This window comes from Procambarus clarkii, chromosome 60, assembly GCF_040958095.1.
Source record: "Procambarus clarkii isolate CNS0578487 chromosome 60, FALCON_Pclarkii_2.0, whole genome shotgun sequence".
NCBI classification, from domain to species: Eukaryota; Metazoa; Arthropoda; class Malacostraca; order Decapoda; family Cambaridae; genus Procambarus; species Procambarus clarkii.
In genome coordinates, this window is record NC_091209.1 from 22,913,144 (window position 1) to 22,933,058 (window position 19,915).

Below are 19,915 nucleotides of genomic sequence, written 5' to 3' on the forward strand. Positions count from 1 at the left end.
CTGCCTAGAATCCGCACCTTGTGAAGCAGAAAACAAAATTTGAAAAAGTTTGTTGAGTTTTGCAACAGTATTGGTGCCAGAGCTAAGAGTTCAGTACATATCAAGTTATGAAGAAACGAAAAGAGAACACAATTTCACTAACCATGAAGAGAAAAGAATCACAGGGACTATAATGATAACATTGGAAAATTGACAAGGTTGACCCGGATAGCATCTTTATGCTGAGAGAAATTAGGACAAAGGGACACAAATGGAAATTGGAAATACAAATGAGTCAATGAAAGACACGAAAAACTCGTAACCTGTAAAGGGTTGGTCAACAAGTGAAATACACTGAAAGTAGTAGTTGTGGAAGCCATCTCCATCCACAACTTTGGGGCCAGATTGTACAAAGAATTCAAACATTAAATAGTTATATTACAATGCAGCAGTTATATCATGGTCAGACGGCAGGGCAATGAAGAGCTAGACCTAACTTTGCATTATCACTGTTAGATAAGCAGTGTTCGATAATCACTTCCTTTTGAACCAATGACTGATACTGTGCTCAGCACCTTATTCTGGTATCAATCATCCACACGCCGTGCTCATCCATGTATTCGAGTTCTGTGTCCCACCCCACCGCTGCCACCATTGCTCCCACCCCACCGCTGCCACCATTGCTCCCACCCCACCGCTGCCACCATTGCTCCCACCCCACCGCTGCCACCATTGCTCTTATTCTGGAATTCTCGTCCTTGTGTGCTGGTCCTGTAGCCGTCACGCTTGTTTATAGATTCCTGTGGGTGGCGGATATAATTTTAAACATACTTTACTCGATGTTTTCAACTGCAATCCTTGATTTTGCAGGCTTCCATTTTTTCTGTCTCTGTTTGTTGAAATGGCTTTGTATTAAATTAGGTCCAGATATTGGAAACTAGTGCCTAGTCATCAAGTATATGATGTAATTAGGGCCTGATCTTGGGTACTAGCTGCTAGTCATCAAGTATATGGTGTAACTAGGTTCATATGTTGGGTACTAGCTGCTAGTCATCAAGTATATAGTGTAACTAGCCAACTAATCTCAACGTTCTCGTGGATCGTTATCACAACTCGTATTTGTTGTGCAACTTACGCCTCAAAACTTATTTCCACAGCCGCACACACCTGTCCAGCCTGAATGGTGAGGAATTCTATAAATTTGTTACAAATAAAAGGTTCCGAATCTAATCCTGGGCGCTTCACACGCCTTCCTCGCACGCTTGTGTTGACCGTTTTCAACTGTTCCTCGACCTTCTATTTTCACTGATTCGAAATTGACTGCCTTTCTCCACTGCTTGAGCGGCCGTTTTCTTTTCCCAGGGGTGTTTATATCACAGTGCATATGATGGGTCGGCGCTCACTGTTAAGTCTTGTTCAGCACACTCGTGAACAAGTCCCCGTTGAGTACACGCGTGTACTGAACAAGTCCCATACAGTACACGCGTGTATTTGTGTCAGTAACACGTTTGTAGTTGTCGGTATGATTAAGAGAGATTTAAATAGTTTAGTTTACATATTTCATCATGTCTCGCTCGCTGGCTTACCCGCCTCATCTACCAAGAAACAGGGACACATACACCGAACAGTGTACCCGGCTTCTAGGTGTATATATACACAGAATTTAGGCCAGGGCTTTGCTTAAGATTATAGTATACTTGCTAGTGGTGTCTCTAACACTTCCGCTGTCGATAGGCTGTGTATGGCTGACTCCATACACAGTTTCAAGTGTAGATATGATAGAGCTCAGTAGGCTCAGGAACCTGTACACCTGTTGATTGACAGTTGAGAGGAGGGACCAAAGAGCCAGAGCTCAACCCCCGCAAGCATAAATAGGTGAGTACACACACCCACACAACCACCAAAGAGCCAAACCTCAACCCCCGCAAGCACAATTAGGTGAGTACACACACGCACACACACAAGCTGAACGCTCCCGTCAATGTTTTTAATTAATTGCTGCTCAGTAATTGTCTTCCGCTTATCTTGGACAAACATTTTGAAACACAATATGTGCGTTCAAAAGTAAGTGTTCGGATGCAGGCAAACTGTCACGTGTACATGTGTGTGTACTGAGACACATGTGTGTACTGAGACACATATGCGCGCTCAGTACACACACATGTCTTAGACCTTGAGCAGATCCTTCACAAGAGAACACCTTGGAGTTCCGTGACACTTTTCAAAGTTCAAAAATGGGGCATTTTCCTGCCTGTGGCGTCAAGAGGAATTGTGGAAGAAGTCTGGGAGGGACAATCCCAGGTTATTCTCGGCCACTTGTCTTGGTAATGCGTTCAAGTATGCACCCATTGTTCCCTGCGGCTGACAGCCCATCACACGAGGAAAATATAAAAGATAGTCGTGGGAAGGAGGGATGGGAAAGTGCACAAAATTGAGGAAACGGAAGAGGAAAGCCGAGAGAGGGCGCGCGCTTTGAGGTTTTCAGCTTGGGACGTAATCCGTTTTGCCAGGTTGAAGATTGATGGAAGGTTATGGGGCGGGGGGGGGGGGGGGAGAGGGGGGATATTCAATGTGTGGCCGGCAGATGTGTTATGTAGAGTTGGAGGTAGCCAAGTGTTGAGTGTAAGGAAGAGGTGTGTTGGGGCAGGTGTGGGGTACGTGTGATTATGGGGGTGAAGGTTTAAGGGGCAGGTATGGGGGGGAAAGGTTTGGAGGACAGGTGTGGAGGGCAGGAGTGGGAGGAGATGTGGGTGACAGGTGTTGGGCAGGCAGGTCTTGGAGAAGCAGGTGTTGATCATGTGTTTGGCAACGAAGAATGTATTGATCTGCGAGGAATAAAACTGCAACACATAATGTCCAGAATCTTGCCAAAGAATACAAAACGCAACATCTTCCTCCTGAAGGTGGCAGTTGCAACACTAAAGTTGTCTTGTGTGTCTGACCATCAGATAAAATATTAATCGTATTATAAAGATTAAAATATAATATTGTATATGCTTACTCGCGCCAATATAAATCTATATAGGCGCGATATAAATCTATATTTCTATAAGTAGTTGAAAAACTATTGTTTATCACAACAGTATTAGTGAATGAATAAGGACGCAAATATATATGTTTAATAAATGTTTTCTCTATACCAGCTGAGATTTGAAGGAGCAATTGTCTATCAATAGCAAAGGAGGCTGGTCGTACTCACCTAGTTGTACTTGCTGGGGTTGAGCTTCGGTCCCACTCACTCGGCCTATTAGGCAAATCGGGCCTTGCATAATAGGCAGAGAAGTGCGTTCTGGCCACATTTGGAGCACTGTTCGCTTAAGTTCAAGTATGCTTATTGAGACAATAAAATACATCTCAAAGGGATAGAGTAGCTTAGGCTATTTCTCCCTTCCTACTGTTAGCTTAACGTGTTTAGACGCCTGCAGCCCCCAGTGGATCTTATTATAACCAACACACAATAGCGTTGTGGTTAATCCTGTACCTAATGCGTTTGTAACGTTACATTAAAGTTTACACCCACTAAACATGCAATATAAATGTTAGATAATGACATTTTGATGTATCAGCTTGTTGTGATTCCAAGCATCGAAGTCCCCTCTGTCAGGTCTCTGACCAGGCCGAGGACACAATTATGAATATTAGTTTTAATAAATAAAACGAGAGAGAGAGAAAGAGAGGAAGCGGTAAAGAGAGAGAGGGAGAGGTAGAGAGAGGGAGAGTTAGAGAGAGGGAGAGTTAGAGAGAGAGAGAGAGAGAGAGAGAGGTAGAGAGAGAGAGGTAGAGAGAGAGAGAGAGAGAGAGAGAGAGAGAGAGAGAGAGAGGTGAGGTAGAGGTAAAGAGAGAGAGAGAGAGAGAGAGAGGTAGAGGTAAAGACAGAGAGAGAGAGAGAGAGAGAGAGAGAGAGAGAGAGAGAGAGAGAGAGAGAGAGAGAGAGAGAGAGAGAGAGAGAGGAGGGGGGGGGGGGGAGGGAAGAGACCACCTGGACGAGGAGTTTGGAGAACCACTCACTTTGCATGATGAAGACGGCAACATGGGCGGGTTCGAGGCCCTCCGGCTGGCAGGTGTAGTTGCCGGCGTCCTCCGGGGTCACGCTGGTCAGGGAGAGCCTGGCACTGGCCCTGGCACCCTCCTGTGCCACGTGCAGGCTCACACCTCCCCTGCCAACACAAGTCACCGGTCACTACCTTCTGGGATACAAGCATATGGATAGTACATCAAGGCAGAGAAGAACATGGTCACTACTAAGAGGGAGGAACACTTATATGGTCATAAAACAGAACATGTTATTTATAAACAAATAACAAATAGTTATCATTCTGCCTGGATCGAACACATGCACAATAGTGCAAATTAAACGTAAGTGTTCACTTCTTTGGCCACAAAAGTCTGGCTAGCAGCTTACTGGACACGAGGCCATGTTAAGTGTAAGTCACACAAGGGTTGACCAGGAGGCTGCAGAGCGAGGCTTCACCTGTTCGCAGGGCAAGATTACTCCTTGTTATCGAGTTCCTCGGATTAGCATGTCTAATGATCCTTATGACTTATGAGTGCGTCCAGAGTAATATTAATGGAGTTTGTGTATTCCTCAGTTGTTGTCATGAAATATTATGCAGGAATGACAGAGAGAGAGAGAGAGAGAGAGAGAGAGAGAGAGAGAGAGAGAGAGAGAGAGAGAGAGAGAGAGAGAGAGAGAGATTCGGGAATCTCGGCGGTTCTAAGTCAGGAACAATTCTGAAGTGAGTAATGGTACTGAACTTATTATCAGGACTGGGTAAAGATCGCCCAGCGGACACCTGTGGAACAGAGTCGGCCAACGCCCCAAGATGGCCGTCGCCCCCCTGACAATTGTTTACAGATTCTCAAAATGTTAGTGTTCGAGAGATTCTTGAATATTCTTCAGTCAAGTTGATGTATGCAGTGGGACCATTACCTTCAACGTGAAGCTGTCATACCATAGTATTGACTCTATATATTGATATAGAGAGGTAGAAGTAGAGAGAGAGAGAGAGAGAGAGAGAGAGAGAGAGAGAGAGAGAGAGAGAGAGAGAGAGAGAGACAGAGAGAGAGAGAGAGAGAGAGAGAGAGAGACTTCACTCAGTATCATCAGGAGATGAAGACATCTCTAGGAGTACCTACTTGATAATAGTGTAACAAGAGGCCTGTATAACAGGTCTGGACTCGGTGACAGTCAATCTGTCGGGAGATATGGTGAACACACACCTTGTGTATTCACCTAGTTGTATTCACCTAGATGTGCTTGCGAGGATTGAGCTCTGGCCCTTTGGTCCCGCCTCTCAACTGTCAATCAATTGGTGTACAGATTCCTGAGCCTACTGAGCTCTATCATATCTACATTTGAAACTGTGTATGGAGTCAGCCTCCACCACATCACTGCCTAACGCATTCCACTTGTTAACTACTCTGACAATGAAAAAGTTTTTTCTAACGTTCCTGTGGCTCATTTGGGTACTCAGTCTCCACCTGTGTCTCTTTGTTCGCGTACCACCCGTGTTAAAAAGTTTATCCTTATCTACCCCTGGCAATTCCTCTGAGAATTTTGTAGGTAGTGATCATGTCTCCCTTTACTCTTCTGTATTCCAGAGTCGTGAGGTGTTTTTGTCGCATCCTTTCCTCATGACTTATGCCTCTTAGTTCCGGGACTAGCCTCTGAACATTTTCCAGGTTCGTCTTGTGCTTGACAAGGAACGGGCTCCATGCTGGGGCCTCATACTCCAGGATTGGTCTTACATATGTGGTATACAATGTTCAGAATGATTCCTTACACAGGTTCCTGAACGCTGTTCTGATGTTACCCAGCCTCGCATATGCCGCAGACTTTATTCTTTTTTTGTGGGCTTCAGGAGACAGGTTTGGTGTGATATAAAACTCCTAGATCTTTCTCTCTGTCCGTTTCATGAAGGACTTCTTCTCCCATTCTGTATCTTGTGTCTGGCCTCCTGTTTCCACTGCCTAGTTTCATTACCTTACATTTACTCGGATTGAACTTTAGTAGCCATTTGTTGGACCATTCATTCAGTTTGTCTAGGCCATCTTGTAGCCTCATACTATATTCCTTTGTCTTAATCCTCCACATAATCTTTGCATCATCAGTAAACAATGAGAGGAACGATTTCATACCCTCTGGGAGATCATTTACATATATCAAAAACTGTATAGGCCCAAGGACTGAACCCTGCGGGACTCCACTTGTGAAGTCTCGCCAATCTGAGGCCTCACCCCTCTCAGTGACTCGCAGTCTTCTGTTGCTTAGGTACTCCTTTATCCAATGGAGTACCTTCCCTTTCACTCCAGCCTGCATCTCCAGCTTGTGCAACTGTGTATGGAGTCAGCCTCCACCACATCACTGCCTAATGCATTCAATCTCTGACACTGAAAAAGTTCCTTCTAACGTCCCTGTGGCTCATGTGGGTACTCAGTCTCCTCCTGTGTCCCCTTGTTCGTGTCCCGCCCGTGTTAAAAAGTTTATCCTTATTTACCCTGTCAATTCCTCTGAGGGTGTTACTGTGTCAAAGGCTTTCTGGCAGTCCAAAAATATGCATTCTGCCCAGCCTTTCTACCGTGCCTGATTTGTGTTGCCTGGTCATAGAATTCAATTAATCCTGTGAGGCCTGATTTGCCCTCCCTGAACCCATGCTGCTGTTGTGTTACAAAGTTCTTTCGCTCCAGATTTTCCATTAGTTTTTTCGAACAATCTTCTCCATCATCTTGCATGGTATGCAAGTTAGGGGCACTGGTATGTAGTTCAGTGCCTCCTGCCTATCACCCTTCTAGTATATTGGGACTACATTGGCCATCTTCCAAATTCTTGGCAGTTCACCTGTTACCAGTGATTTGTTGTACACCATGGAGAGTGGCAGGCACAGCGCTTCTGCTCCTTCCTTTAGTATCTATGGTGAGATTCCATCCGGTATATGACAAAAGTCTATAGCTTTTGTCACATCCAAATCTATCAGATGCGTCCTCACCTCCCCACTGGTAACCACAAACTCCTCTAGTGGTGTCTGGTTTGATATTCCTTCTCTTATCTCTGGGACTTCTCCTTGCTCTTACTCTATCCTTGCTCTCTTTCTGAGTATTCACCTAGTTGTGCTTGCGGGGGTTAAGCTCTGCTCTTTCGGCCCTCCTCTCAACTGTCAATCAATCAACTGTTACTACTATTTCTTTGTTCACACTCACACACCCCAGGAAGCAGCCCGTAACAGCTGTTTAACTCCCAGGTACCTATTTACTGATAGGTAACAGGGGCATCAGAGTGAAAGAAACTCTGCCCATTTGTTTCTGCCGGCGCCAGGAATCGAACCCGGGCCACAGGATTACGAATCCCGCGCGCTGTCCACTCAGCTACCAAACTGTGTGTGAGTGTGTGTGCGCCCATGTGTGTGCGCGTTTGCCCGTGTGTGTACTCACCTAGTTGTGTTTGCGGGGGTTGAGCTCTGGCTCTTTGGTCCCGCCTCTCAACCGTCAATCAACAGGTGCACAGGTTCCTGAGCCTATTGGGGTCTATCATATCTACACTTGAAACTGTGTATGGAGTCAGCCTCCACCACATCACTTCCTAATGCATTCCATGTGTGTGCGTGCGTGTGTGTGTGTGTGTGTGTGTGTGTGTGTGTGTGTGTGTGTGTGTGTGTGTGTGTGTGTGTGTGTGTGTGTGTGTGTGTGTGTGTGTGTGTATAGCAGCCAGCCAGTAGGTCACGTCGGAAACTTGGGAGAGAATTACATTGTGAGATATGTTGCGGCCTTACAAATCCACTTGGGATTACAAGTCGAGAAGAAAAGATGCCACGGGACTTAGTATTAACATAAAACATGGGGCAGGAGACAACTGAAGGAGTTACAGTCCCGCTCCTGTGCCGGGTAAGTCCACTACGGGCTCACCACAGCCCCGCTCCTGTGCCGGGTAAGTCCACTACGGGCTCACCACAGCCCCGCTCCTGTGCCGGGTAAGTCCACTACGGGCTCACCACAGCCCCGCTCCTGTGCCGGGTAAGTCCACTACGGGCTCACCACAGCCCCGCTCCTGTGCCGGGTAAGTCCACTACGGGCTCACCACAGCTCCGCTCCTGTGCCGGGTAAGTCCACTACGGGCTACCAACAACCCGTGCTACTTGGGACTTTTGTTCCCAGTAGCTGAATGTTGAATGTTGTTGAAAACAACAACTTCAACGATCATAATCTCATGAGGTGTGGTACGGGGATCCTGAAGTTACCAGAATTGTGTAATTACTGATCTCTAGCTCCATTCACTACACACACCAACAATTCCATTGCCTCACACAGAATACATATATTTGGAACTTCTCATTGAGTTAATGAACGATTGTTCGCTAAACTACTACTACTTTTGTATTAATTATACCCACCTAACGTAATAGTAGACATGTAACACCGTAAAGGTGTTTTGTTTAGTGTGTATTTAATATATACACCGAGTACATGAGTTAGACAAGATTTCCAGCTATCAGGCTACAATTGTCAGATTAGCAGAAGCAAGGTGAAATTCGCACGAGTTGACCTCAGGTCGACTTGAGGTCATTAACGCTTAGAGGTGTGAGTTTCTTATTTCCTAGGGGCCGCCAACCTGGCGCCTCTCGAAATCTTGTCTAGCTCATGTTCCCTGTGTATATATTAAATATAAACTAAACCAAACACCTTTACGGTGTTACAGACAGATCTTGTGTCTTATATAAGTCCCTTGCTCTATTGACTAGTTTCCCTAAATGTTATTTTCTCTCTGCTCGAGAAAGTCAGTGTCATTTACATATCAGTGAACGCATTACTTACGTGTACAGAGTAAACATTTCATTCATTCCTCTCCCTCTTCTGTGAAACTAAGTGGGTGAGAGTTACTCCATCTGTAAGGGTCACGACGCCTTGTCTATTATATATAATGGTCTCTATACCATTCCTACACACAGCCAGTGGGGCTATTAATACCTATTTTTCCTCTTATCTCACTTCCAGAGACTGAATCCGGATAATATTTGTTGTATTATTAAATCAGGATTGTGGCAGCCCAAAAGTTCTATTTAATTCTATGGTTGTTGGATATTAACTTTTATTTTAAGTTCTGCTAGCACGTCTGTCATATAATGTCATATAAGTGGTTGTAAAAGTCTCTTTCTCTTATGCCATTTCTCCCTCATTTCTCTCTCTTCTTTGTTATTCTCTCCATCACCCTTTGTAACATTTTTTCTCTTTCTCTTCCTCTCATTTTATCTTCTTTCTCACTAAATCTCTCTCCAGCCCGTCCTCCTAAGATTTGCCAACGTCAAGAAACTGTCGTACTAAAGTGCCTTTAACCTAACCTACCAGAGGACCCAAAACAGAAAACGGGACAGTGTGTCAATTTCGCGAGCCGCTACCATTTTCTAGTACGACAATTTTTGGCCTTAAGTGGAGTATTTAACAGTTTTCGACTGGGCAACAGAAAATAATATGATGTTTAACAGTGATAAATTCCAGGTACTCAGGTACGGGAAAAATGAGGACCTTAAACATAATACAGGGTACAAAACACGATCAAATCTGCCCATAGTAGGAAAACAGCATGTAAAGGATTTGGGAATAATGATGTCCGACGAATTAACGTTTAGGGAGCATAACCAACCAAATATTGCGGCGGCCAGAAAAATGATAGGATGGATTACGAGAACTTTCAAATCCAGGGATCCCATCACAATGGTTGTACTCTTCAAGTCACTTGTGTTGTCCCGTCTTGAGTACTGCTCAGTACTCACTTTCCCCTTCAGAGCAGGAGAGATTGCTGAAATAGAGGGAATACAGAGAACATATACGTCACGCATAGACGCGATAAAGCATCTAAATTATTGGGATCGTCTCAAAGTTCTCCAAATGTACTCACTAGAAAGGAGACGAGAGAGATACCAAATAATATACACCTGGAAGATACTGGAAGGCCAGGTCCCTAATTTACACAGTAAAATAACAACGTACTGGAGTGAACGATATGGAAGAAAATGCAGAATAGAACCAGTGAAGAGCAGGGGTTATCTTGAGGTTATCTTGAGATGATTTCGGGGCTTTTCAGTGTCCCGCGGCCCGGTCCTCGACCAGGCCTCCACCCCCAGGAAGCAGCCCGTGACAGCTGACTAACACCCAGGTACCTATTTTACTGGTAGGTAACAGGGGCATAGAGTGAAAGAAACTCTGCCCAGTGTTTCTCGCCGGCGCCTGGGATCGAACCCAGGACCACAGGATCACAAGTCCAGCGTGCTGTCCGCTCGGCCGACCGGGGTGCCATAGGCACAATCAGAGAACACTGAATAAACATCAGAGGTCCGCGGTTCTGCGGGCCGCTCCAAGCAACAGCCTGGTGGACCAAACTCTCACAAGTCAAGTTTGGCCTCGGGCTGGGCTTGGGGAGTAGAAGAGCTCCCAGAACCCCATCAACCTGGAATCAAACAGGAGTATATACGTCAAAATGCGACGTTCTATTAGATGGACGGGTTGCTCTCTCTGCCCAGCCATTTGGGGTGGACGGTAGAGCGAGGGTCTCGCTTCATGCAGGTCGGCGTTCAATCCCCCGACCGTCCAAGTGGCTGGGCACCATTCCTTCCCCCCGTCCCACCCCAAATCCTTATCCTGACTCTTTCCAAGTGCTATATAGTCGTTATGGCTTAGCGGTTCTCCCGATAGTTCTCTTTCCTTCTCTCTCTCTCACTTTTCTACATCTTTTTCTCTCCATATCATTTCCTCCCTCTCTCACTCTTTCCATCCCTTCTCCACCTTATTCTCCCCCCCCCCTTTCTCTCTCTTCTGAAAACTCACTACAAATAGTTAAAACCGGTTGTGAATGATGGCAGCATGTTATAAATGATAACATTTAGTTCATCATCAATGGTGGCTAAGCGGTGGTGAACAATTGTTCACGCGTGCTCATTAGAACGCTTCGGACAGCTAATAATTAGATCAAGCTGAGACGAGGCTAGTAAGCCTGTACTCACTCCTGCTGTCGCGTCTGGGTGACTCCACTTGGGACACCACAACAAGAGGTGTAATGATCTTGACTCCACTTGGGACACAACAACAAGAGGTGTAATGATCTTGACTCCACTTGGGACACCACAACAAGAGAAGTAATGATCTTGACTCCACTTAGGACACCACAACAAAAGGTGTAATGATCTTGACTCCACTTAGGACACCACAACAAAAGGTGTAATGATCTTGACTCCACTTAGGACACCACAACAAGAGGAGTAATGATCTTGTACAGCAACGCTAGGGGTCACTAGAGCTGCCGGTCAGCATTAAGATACAGGGACACCGTTTCTTAATGTTTGGGTCACAGTTGCAATGAGAAGGAAGTACCATTACCCCCATGGTACAATGCTGTACTCATGGTACAATAAGGGAGGCTTTTCTGTAAGTCACAGAAAAGCTGTTGAAAATGTAATGCTTTTAGTAAGAGTAATACTCGGATTAATTACGTTTATAAGTCAATAGGTTAAGTACAGCAAGTGTTTCTGTATTAAACAATGTTGGTTATTGTTGCTGTAATTGGGTATATTCACAGATTAAGTACCTCAGTGAAAATATTGTTTACTAGTTCTAATAATATTAATATTCAGTTTACTAGGGGGAGCCGGTCGGCCGAGCGGACAGCACGCGGGACTTGTGATCCTGTGGTCCTGGGTTCGATCCCAGGCGCCGGCGAGAAACAATGGGCAGAGTTTCTTTCACCCTATGCCCCTGTTACCTAGCAGTAAAATAGGTACCTGGGTGTTAGTCAGCTGTCACGGGCTGCTTCCTGGGGGTGGAGGCCTGGTCGAGGACCGGGCCGCGGGGACACTAAAGCCCCGAAATCATCTCAAGATAACCTCAAGATAGTTCCGGTAGTACAGTCGGGTTCGTTCGCGACGCATAATCGAGAATTCCGGATTCGAATCCCGGGCGGGACAGGAATAGTTGGGCACATTTCCTTTCACCTAATGCATCTGTTCACCAAGCAGTGAGTAGGTATTCGGGAGTTAGTCAGCTTGTTGTGGGGTTGTATCCTGGTTGGGGTCAGCGGCCTTGGTACGGGGGGCGGGGGGGGGGGGGCTTGATAAAAGCCAAACATGCATAATTAAAATCTGGCTTCCTGTCCCCGACACAATGAATTATTAAACAGCAGGTATGAAATCTGTTAAATTAGAAAGTGGATGAACGAACACAATCTTAATTAATTTCCCTGAAGGTTAGCAAAGTTGTAAGGACTAGTAATTAACGTAACGCAGTTAAGAAAAACACCCAGAATTAATTGTTACATAATTACAAAGAAATAGATTCATTTTAGTTTTCTATTTCTTACAAACGTTTCGGAATAACCAGCGTCCCTCCTCGGTCAGTGTTAATTCACTGTTGTGCATGTTTTTGTGTGTGTTGATTAATGACTCGTTCTGAATCGCGAGAAATTTCAAGTCGGAATTTTTTGGGGAACATTTAGGGAATTCTGTGCAAAACACATTTTGGTCAACAATAAAACTTTTGTAATGGCTTCTTCCAATGGATTTTGCAATGATCAAGAGTTCTGATAGGACTTTTAAAAAGTCAAGGGCTGAGTAACCAACAGGATCCCGCAGTCATAAAGGTTTCAGAAGGTCCAATATAGGAATTGGTAGAACAACCAGATAAATGGCCAGAGGAACGTACACAAGAGATCCAGATGGAGTTCCAGGAGGGTGAGGAAGGAGGTAGCGACTCTCAGGGCCCAGCGAGTCCGGTTATATCAGGTGGAATGACAGGGCCTGGAGCAGGAGGCCCCCATAGCTCACGACAGGTCCCGGAGCTGGAGGCCCCACAGCTCACGACAGGTCCCGGAGCTGGAGGCCCCACAGTTCACGACAGGGCCCGGAGCAGGAGGCCCCCACAGCTCACGACAGGGCCCGGAGCTGGAGGCCCCACAGCTCACGACAGGGCCCGGAGCAGGAGGCCACACAGCTCACGACAGGGCCCGGAGCTGGAGGCCCCACAGCTCACGACAGGGCCGGAGCAGAAGGCCCCACAGCTATGGAGTGTTAATCCCTGTCAGCACTAATTGGGGAGTGTAATTAGTGTTAACCTCTTGTCAACACTAATTTTTACAGGGACTGACTGGTTTTCTTCACCCCTGTCTCAAATTGAACACACCATTCCAACAGATAATCACCTACCGGTCCAGACACGTCAATAGAGACTCTCCGAACAGTTAATTTGAGATGAATGTAAGCAGTTCCGACGCACTGCTACTCATTCAGGAAATCCTGTACAGTTTCAGTACTACTAAGTATAGCTCAACACTCGAAGTTAAGTAAGCATCTTGGCTTATACCCGCTGCTGAGCCGGACACAATGAAAATAACATTTTCGCTCAGCGTTCATTCATAAAAGTTCCAGCGCATACCATTTGGAGTAAAGAGGGACCTCTAGCCACTGTGGAGTGAGGACGTGTCGCCTGACCTCTTCGGCGGTTGGTGGTGGCTTGCCGCTTTGGTCTCCAGGGGGTGTTGGTGTTTCTGCCCTTACTGCATTCGCCATCAAGTGGTGCTTGGGTGATCGAAGGTGACTCTCCCTGATGGGGAGACCTCTTCCCCTTGTTGTGCATGTGCACTCTGTAGGCCTGGAATTTTCTGGTTGTGCCAGATATCCGGAGGTTGAACTTGTAATGTGTGACATGCTACGTGTCCCTGTGGATGTGATTTACGGTATTGAACTGGTTACCGCTCATCGAGTGATAGTTAAATTTGTGGGAGACGCAGAGTACCAGGCGTTTCTCCAGCGCTTCGAGGGGCGATCCTTGCCCCTGCCTGGTGATACCGGCACTGTGTGGAGATTTCCGATTGGAGTAGTGCATTGACGTACGTGAGTGTTCGTGGGGCGCCCTTGGGGTTTCCCGAGGACCTCCTGCGGCGTTACTTCGGGAGGTTTGGAGCTGTCGTCAGTGTGAGGCTGCACAAGCTTTCCTCGGGGAAGTTCCAGGGTTTGCGTACGAACATTCAGACCCTGGGGATGCGCCTGAGGGTGGACATTCCGTCCTCTGTCCGGCTCCTCGGATATTATGTTCAGGTGTATTATTCCCGTCAACCACGGACATGTTTTCGGTGTGGCCTGCTGGGGCATCAGGCTGCCGGGTGTTCTGAGGCTGCCGTCGCCCCTGTGAACCTCTTCCGTGAGGAAGATTTTCTGCCACTCCCTGTGGAGGATTCGGTGGGTGGGGATGTGTCCGTCCCGTTGGCTGCTGGAGGGCCCCCCAGTGGCGCCCGACACCTCTCCTGCTGTGGTGGCCCTTCTTCCAGGGGTTGTGGTGCCTTCAGATGTTCAGCCTGCTCCCGTTGGTATCCCTGATGGTCCCATGGGTCTTCCGGTGGATCTCTGTACGTCATTTCCGTCTTCTCCACCTGCTGCACATGTCCCTGCGCCCTCGCCATTTGTCTCGGCTGTGCTGGGTGCTGGGGTTACCTTACCTTGAGCCTTGAGGTGCTTCTGGGGCTTAGCGTCCCCGTGGCCTGGTCGTCGACCAGGCCTCCTGGTTGCTGGACTGATCAACCAAGCTGTTGGACGTGGCTCCTCGCAGCCTGACGTATGAGTCACAGCCTGGTTGATCAGGTATCGTTTGGAGGTGCTTATCCAGTTCTCTCTTGAACACTGTGCGGGATCTGCTAGATATGCCCCTTATGAGTAATGGAAGCGTGTTGAACAGTCTCGGGCCTCTGATGTTAATAGAGTTCTCTTTCAGAGTACCTGTTGCACCTCTGCTTTTCAACGGGGGTATTCTGCACATCCTGCCATGTCTTTTGTTCTCATGTGATGTTATTTCTGTGTGCAGGTTTGGGACCAGCCCCTCAATTTTCCATGTGTAAATTATTATGTATCTCTCCCGCCTGCGCTCAAGGGAGTACAGATTTAGGCTCTTTAGTCGGTTCCATTAATTTAGATGTTTTACTGAGTGGATTCTGGCAGTAAAGGATCTCTGTACGCTCTCCAGGTCAGCAATTTCTCCAGCTTTGAAAGGGGCTGTCATTGTGCAGCAGTACTCCACTCTAGAGAGCACAAGCGTTTTGAAAAGTATCATCATCGGTATAGCATCTCTAGTGTGAAAGGTTCTTGTTATCCAACCTGTCATTTTTCTTTGGGGTGGATACAGGGCCTCCTCCTGTGCCTGGCCTGGTACCCCATGTGGTTAAGGATGCTGCCGTCCTGTGGAGAGCGTCGGTTCGCATGGCTTGTGATGCATGTGTCTCTGGGTCGGCCTCTGGATCTGATGATGTGCGGCCAGAGCCCAAGCTTTCCCGGCATTCTTCTTCTGCCTGGGCTGATGTGGGAGATTTCGACGACTCTGGATCTTCCGACGATGGCGGTGAGGTTCCGGTTGTGTCGCTTTCTTCGGTGGTAGCGGAGGGCCATGTGCCTGCAGCTGCCAGTGTCAGTGTTTCTTCTGGTGAGGTGCCTGTGGAGCTTGCTTCCGGTGCGTCGCCTGTGTCGGATGGTTCAGGTTCTGCGTGGGGGGTAGTTCCTCCTGCTGGTGAGCGTGGTGGTGTTAAAGAAGACTGCTCGCTCTGGGGGTTCCGTGCCCCCAGCTTCGTCCCCTGTTTCATCAGCGGCGGTTTTGCCGCTTCTCCTGTCTCAGACCGTCTCTTCTGCATCTCCTACAGTGTCGGGTGTGGTGTTGCCGTCTCAGCGGCCTTCGTCTTCTTCTGTGCGTCCGGCGGCGGAGCCATCTCGGTGGCCTGCGTCCGCTTCTTCCGTGTCTTCTGCTTCCATTCGCTCTACCTTACCTCATTATGCGACTACTGCCGCCCAGCTCCAGGAGCTGCCGCTTCCACCTGATCTGGTGATTCCCGAGTGATTTTATGCACGCCCCCCCTGAAGCAGGGGGATCGTTGTCCTACCAATAGGAAGTACTTAATGTGGGAGGCCTATATGCAGACATATCCTTTGCATGAATTTCCTGAGAATTATTCTCCTCCCATTGAGGTGTTTCCTCCTTTTAAGTGATTTTTTTTTTGTGTGTGCTATGTTTTGTGGTGTTGTGTCCGTGTGCGTGCGTGTGTGTGGGAGTGTTTTATTTCATTTGTTGTAGTTATGTATTTGTGCCTCTTCGTGTGGTTTCTGGGGCCAGTAGGCTTGTTTTGTGGTGTGTTTCTAGGGTTGGGTTGTTGGGTGCGGGTTTGGGTACTTTGTGATTGTCTTGATGTGCTTATTGTTTTTGTTGTCGGCCTTCGGGCCGATATATTGTGTATTTGGTAATTTATACTTTTGTGCCTTTGACATTTGTGCTTTTGTGATCTGTTTGTCTTACGCATGCTTGCCTGTACGCTTAAAGATGAACGACATGTATTGCACTGTTCTTTTTATACCATCTTGCATTCTGTTTGGTTTTTGTTGTCGGCCCTTCAGGCTGGTATTTTCTGTGATTTTGTAATTTGTTTCATTTTATTGTATTTATACGCATGCACGCATGTAAAAATAAAAAAAAAATAAAAAAATGGAGTAAAGACCACTACCTCCTCATTTCAAAGAGCAGTTAGTCCAGTTTTATGTAGGCAATACTTAGCATACCTCAATGATTGCTAAGTAACTTTTGATGAACACCTCCATGATTTACCAGAGACATTGTCGCTATTGAACATGCAGAGTTCAAATGAAACACTCAGAAAGATACCGAGCGGCTCAAAAATTCAAGTTTCTAGGTTTTAAGCACAGAGCACAGACGAAATATTTCTACGATGCCAACACCAAAGACAGCAAAGGAGGTGTGAAGATTTCTAGGCACTGCCGGGTATTTCTAGGCACTGCCGGGTATTTCTAGGCACTGCCGGGTATTTCTAGGCACTGCCGGGTATTTCTAGGCACTGCCGGGTATTTCTAGGCACTGCCGGGTATTTCTAGGCACTGCCGGGTATTTCTAGGCACTGCCGGGTATTTCTAGGGACTGCCGGGTATTTCTAGGGACTGCCGGGTATTTCTAGGCACTGCCGGGTATTTCTAGGCACTGCCGGGTATTTCTAGGCACTGCCGGGTATTTCTAGGCACTGCCGGGGATTTCTAGTCACTGCCAGGTATTTCTAGGCACTACCAGGTATTTCTAGGCACTGCCGGGTATTTCTAGGCACTGCCGGGTATTTCTAGGCACTGCCGGGTATTTCTAGGCACTGCCGGGGATTTCTAGTACCTGCCGGGTATTTCTAGGCACTACCAGGTATTTCTAGGCACTGCCGGGTATTTCTAGGCACTGCCGGGTATTTCTAGGCACTGCCGGGTATTTCTAGTCACTGGCAGGTATTTCTAGTCACTGCCGGGTATTTTTTAGTCACTGCCAGGTATTTTTTAGTCACTGCCAGGTATTTCTAGTCAATGCCAGGTATTTCAAGTCACTGCCAAGTATCTCTAGTAACTGCCGGGTATCTCTAGTCACTGCCGGGTATCTCTAGTCACTGCCGGGTATTTCTAGTCACTGCCGGGTATTTTTTAGTCACTGCCAGGTATTTTTTAGTCACTGCCAGGTATTTCTAGTCACTGCCGGGTATTTCTAGTCACTGCCAGGTATTTCTAGTCACTGCCAGGTATTTCTAGTCACTGCCAGGTATCTCTAGTCACTGCCGGGTATTTCTAGTCACTGCCGGGTATTTCTAGTCACTGCCGGGTATCTTTAGTCACTGCTGGGTATTTCTAGTCACTGCCGGGTATTTCTAGTCACTGCCGGGTATTTCAAGTCACTGCCGGGTATTTCAAGTCACTGCCGGGTATTTCTAGTCACTGCCGGGTATTTCAAGTCACTGCCGGGTATTTCTAGTCACTGCCGGGTATCTCTAGTCACTGCCGGGTATCTCTAGTCACTGCCGGGTATCTCTAGTCACTGCCGGGTATTTCTAGTCACTGCCGGGTATTTCAAGTCGCTGCCGGGTATTTCTAGTCACTGCCGGGTATTTCTAGTCACTGCCGGGTATTTCTAGTCACTGCCGGGTATTTCTAGTCACTGCCAAGTATTTCTAGTCACTGCCGGGTATTTCTAGTCACTGCCGGGTATTTCTAGTCACTGCCGGGTATTTCTAGTCACTGCCAGGTATTTCTAGTCACTGCCGGGTATTTCTAGTCACTGCCGGGTATTTCTAGTCACTGCCGGGTATTTCTAGTCACTGCCGGGTATTTCTAGTCACTGCCAGGTATTTCCATCGACACTCGGCGGGTTTTGCAATAGCATCAGCTTCACAAACTAAGAATCTCTCGAGGAAAAAATGGAATGAGGAACATGACAAAACCCACGGAAAGTTGTAAGTTACCGTTGAGTATAACACAAGTTTCAGCAGTCCCCAAGTTTGGTAGAGAGTGGGACTAGGCACACACTAATGATGCAATAAAAAATCTTTGATTCAGTGAGGAGGGAGCCGGTCGGCCGAGCGGACAGCACACTGGTCTTGTGATCCTGTGGTCCCGGGTTCGATCCCAGGCGCCGGCGAGAAACAATGGGCAGAGTTTCTTTCACCCTATGCCCCTGTTACCTAGCAGTAAAATAGGTACCTGGGTGTTAGTCAGCTGTCACGGTCTGCTTCCTGGGGGTGGAGGCCTGGTCGAGGACCCGGCCGCGGGGACACTAAAGCCCCGAAATCATCTCAAGATCTCAAGATAGGCCCAGAGAATCACCCACACCCACACCCAGTAACATAATGTATGAGGAATTTTTTTTTTCTCTAATGCTTTCTACCACAGACGGCCATACAATTCCATTGCTAAAAAATATATATATACATGTTCTTCAGTTCTCTATGAACCGGGACCTGTTAGACATGGAGTGGGAGGTAGCGAACTATCAGGGGGGGAAAGCGTCAAGCCATTACGACTATATTGCACTGGGAAGGGGTCAGGATTTGGGATGGGATGGAGGGGGGGGGGGAAGGAATGGTGCCCAACAACTTGAGACGGTCGGGGATTGAACGCCGACCTGCACGAAGCAAGACCGTCGATCTACCGTCCAGCCCGACATTGAGAATAATGAGTTATTGTGCGCCTAAGCACCTAAGGTGATTGTAATGTGGTAACTTTACTAACAATCACACATACAATACTTACATTTACAATACATCTCTCCTACATAATCAGAGTTCGAGATATATTCTCATATATATATATATATATATATATATATATATATATATATATATATATATATATATATATATATATATATATATATATATATATATTATTAAATATGACCGAAAAAGTAAGATTAATAATTCTAACACGAATTTTCTCAATCTTTCGTACATTTCGTTTCACTGTTGGAGGTAAATCAAAAATCAATTCTCCAAAATTCATTTTTATTTCTAGTCTGACGCGACACGAGCGCGTTTCGTAAAACTTATTACATTTTCAAAGACTTTAGTTTCACAAATACACAACTGAATAGAACTTACGCATCTCCGATTTTATATCTACATTTGAGTGAGGTGGAAGGGGTGATGTGGCATTAACACAAGACAGAACAAGATGTGGTATTAATAGGGTATTAATTTCATCAACACAAGACAGAACAAGAGTATTAATAGGGTATTAATTTCATCAACACAAGACAGAACACGAAACAATGGATATTGAATAGAAGTGTTTGTAGAAAGCCTATTGGTCCATATTTCTTGATGCTTCTATATTGGAGCGGAGTCTTGAGGTGGGTAGAATATAGTTGTGCAATAATTGGCTGTTGATTGCTGGTGTTGACTTCTTGATGTGTAGTGCCTCGCAAACGTCAAGCCGCCTGCTATCGCTGTATCTATCGATGATTTCTGTGTTGTTTACTAGGATTTCTCTGGCGATGGTTTGGTTGTGGGAAGAGATTATATGTTCCTTAATGGAGCCCTGTTGCTTATGCATCGTTAAACGCCTAGAAAGAGATGTTGTTGTCTTGCCTATATACTGGGTTTTTTGGAGCTTACAGT

General features: G+C 46.6%; 1 protein-coding gene across 1 annotated transcript in view; it reads right to left on the reverse strand.

Annotated features, from left to right (window-relative positions):
* Positions 1-19,915, reverse strand: part of LOC123767004 (protein CEPU-1) — a 419,527-nt gene that overhangs the window by 20,397 nt on the left and 379,215 nt on the right. The window contains exon 5 of the mRNA XM_069307342.1: positions 3,988-4,136. Within this exon, the coding sequence (XP_069163443.1) occupies positions 3,988-4,136 (149 nt within the window). The remainder of the gene's footprint in view (positions 1-3,987; positions 4,137-19,915) is intronic.